Raw genomic sequence first — 2,909 nt, forward strand, 5'->3', positions numbered from 1 at the left:
CTGACGAAGGAGGAAGCCTCCGAAAGCTTGTGAATTTAAAATAAAATTGCTGGACTATAACTTGGTGTTGTAAAATTGTTTACAAACATCTGAAAGAGAAGACAGGTTAACGTTGTGGATAGAGACCCTTGGCCAGAACTGGACACTGCGAGATAAATAAGCTCATGTATAGCACTGCACAAAATGAGGGGTAGGGAAAGAAAACATTACAGGATAAAGTTCGCTAAGCGGACTCTTAGCGCAGACAGGCAATTAATGAGAAGTTTTTCTTAAAAAAAGAAGGCACTGGAATATACCGAGATTAACTAAGCGAGACATTAAACTGCATTAAAAGAATGAAAACATTTGAAAATAAGTATGGCAGCGAAAAGCCATGGGAAATTTACATACACATGGAACAAAGGCAAGAAAATGGAAGGTGAACAAGACAAACCAGCAAGAAATGAGGAAGTAAGATAGCTAATGGTAGCTGTTCAGCCTCGACGATTAGTCGCAATTTCTCTGCCAATTCGTAAGGACACATCACTGGTTATCTTTGTTCTAATTCTGCTTTTTACCCACACATAAATAAAGTTGACACAAGAGTTTTTGAAAGAGATTTGCAGTTTATTTTGGTCCTCGTGATTTACAATTTTACTAAGTCCACAGATCACTGAATATACAGTGCCCAAAATAAAATGAAGCATGGAAAAGATGGTTAATACAATTTTTTAAAAGCACACGAATGGAAGTAGCATTAAGAAATCGATAGAAAATGAAAAGTCAAGATATAACGTCAATCATATGGTTGTAAATGAAATTCGAATAAAAGTGGCATTAATATCACGCTGTTTAAAGAACTAAACTATTTAGATAGGGAAGAGACCCATTTTACAGCTATCACTTTCTCACTATACCCGAAATGGCGGCGGCTGTTTCTTTCCAATCGCTCCAGATACCCCTAGTGCCCAGTAGGTATTATAGTTACTGTACAGCTTTAAAAAGTATGGCTTCATGAAGGAGGATTTGTGACTAATTGGTAAATCAATTTCATTGCCATATATTACATCACCAGCCACTGAATATTGGTTCTTTTACAAAATCTTAAATCATCTCCAACAAAATCTCCCTTTAACAACCACGTTTACATTCAAACTGTGGCCAGATTTCCAATCTCTGTACCTGAGGTAACGTTGGGTACAAGCGCACTGACTTCAAATCCTTCCCGTTATTGACAACTTTCATTGAAAACAGGCACGTACGGTTAAGCAATAGTTACCGAAGTTTTTAAGATAATAAAACAGCTAATTACTTATCAAACGGTTTACAACAAATTGGCTTCATTCTTCGATTGGCAAATAACATAGAAAACGTACAGTATTAGTGTGATCTTATCTCTGGAAACTGGTTCAGAAATATTCCCTTCCAATTTACACATAGTTCTTGCTCGGAGCAATAGACCTAGGCGCAGAATACTTTGCTGCGTAGGAATTTTCGTCCCTCGGAGGACAGGTGCAGCAGAGCAGAGCACCTCCAAGGAGCAGCAGACCCGATGTCCCCCAACCGATGTACAAGGAGGCTCCAAGTTCTCTCCTCTGGGCGTCCGTCACCAGCGGGTTGTAGAAATCCTTGATGATGGTGTTCGCTGACCAGGAGACCGGGATCAGGGTCAACAATCCAGACAAGATGAAGATAATTCCCGATATGATTGTAACTTTGGCCTTCGTTGCCTCATTTTCTATACAGTTGGTACATTTTCCTCCCGCGATGGAGATGAGGATGCCCATGATTCCCACCACAAGGGAGATAACGGTCAAAGCTCTGGAAGCCTGGAGATCTTGGGACAGAGCTAACAGGGAGTCGTACACCTTACACTGCATCTGCCCGGTGCTCTGAACAATACAGTTCATCCAAAGACCTTCCCAAATAATCTGCGCCACCACGATGTTGTTTCCAATGAAAGCGGTCACTCTCCACATGGGCAGGACGCAGGTGAGGAGAGCGCCCAGCCACCCGAACACACACAGGGCTATGCCCAGAATCTGGAGTCCCATCGATGCCATTCTTGTAGTTTCGTGCAAGCAATCCGCGACGTTGGAAGAGAAACAGTGTCTGCTTTCTCGATCCGAAACAAACTGAGGACAATCAGTAAATGTGTTGGCAATTATAGCCCCTCGCCAGTGGGCGGGCATTCGCTCTTGTTCTCAGCTTAACATAGCTGAAAACAGGGAATACCCGTTGAACCAGATTCCAAAGTCACTAATATCTTTTTTCAGGTAGTTTTGTTACCTGAAGTGGCACATGAATGGGATGGTTAACAAAACACTTGCTGCCTTCTTGGCATTTGTGTTTGCAGCTAAATATATTTTCTCCTTGTAAAGAAAGAAGTTCTTTATTAGTAAATTAGATTGCCTACTGTAACATTAACATCCTACTGAGAGAACAAGAGAATTTGCCCTCCTCCTGCTAACTCTTTCATATTACTAAGATCCATCTGAGTTCATGTAAAAATATTCCCCAGAGGCCTTTACTGCCATTTATTTCCTTCTCTGATTCCTATGACAGGAGGAGCTGACTAAAAGGTGATCTATAGCACTACCTTCGCATGACCCTATGAATACTATGCAATGGTAATGAACTATTTTGTACAAAGCTTCTACAGGCTCCTGCTAGAAGGAAGACACCACTACCAAAAACAAGGTCTATTCAAACCAAAATCAATATCAAATGATTAAAATGGCAATTGTCCAAGTCATTCAAATAAGGCAATGATATGATGATGTAATTGGCACCAAAATATATCATTATGTTGCAAAAGTATAATCACATGACTGGCATGTGGCACCATGATAATGCATTGACTGTACTTCCTCCCCACAATAATGCATGCCTGTACTTCCTCTTCACAATAATGAATGCCTGTACTTCCC

At 40.8% G+C, this 2,909-nt stretch overlaps 1 protein-coding gene across 1 annotated transcript; it reads right to left on the reverse strand.

The window, feature by feature from the left end:
- Positions 1–585: 585 nt before the first annotated feature.
- On the reverse strand, positions 586–2,128 carry LOC137344862 (claudin-4-like). The gene has a single exon (XM_068008088.1). The coding sequence runs from the start codon at positions 2,040–2,042 to the stop codon at positions 1,410–1,412; it is 633 nt and encodes a 210-aa protein (XP_067864189.1). The 5' UTR covers positions 2,043–2,128; the 3' UTR covers positions 586–1,409.
- Positions 2,129–2,909: the final 781 nt, after the last annotated feature.

This window comes from Heptranchias perlo, chromosome 28 (genome assembly GCF_035084215.1).
Source record: "Heptranchias perlo isolate sHepPer1 chromosome 28, sHepPer1.hap1, whole genome shotgun sequence".
Classification (NCBI taxonomy): domain Eukaryota; kingdom Metazoa; phylum Chordata; class Chondrichthyes; order Hexanchiformes; family Hexanchidae; genus Heptranchias; species Heptranchias perlo.

Coding starts and splice junctions, on each gene's coding strand:
- LOC137344862 (XM_068008088.1), bottom strand. CDS start 2,042: ATGGCATCGATGGGACTCCAGATTCTGGGCATAGCCCTGTGTGTGTTC.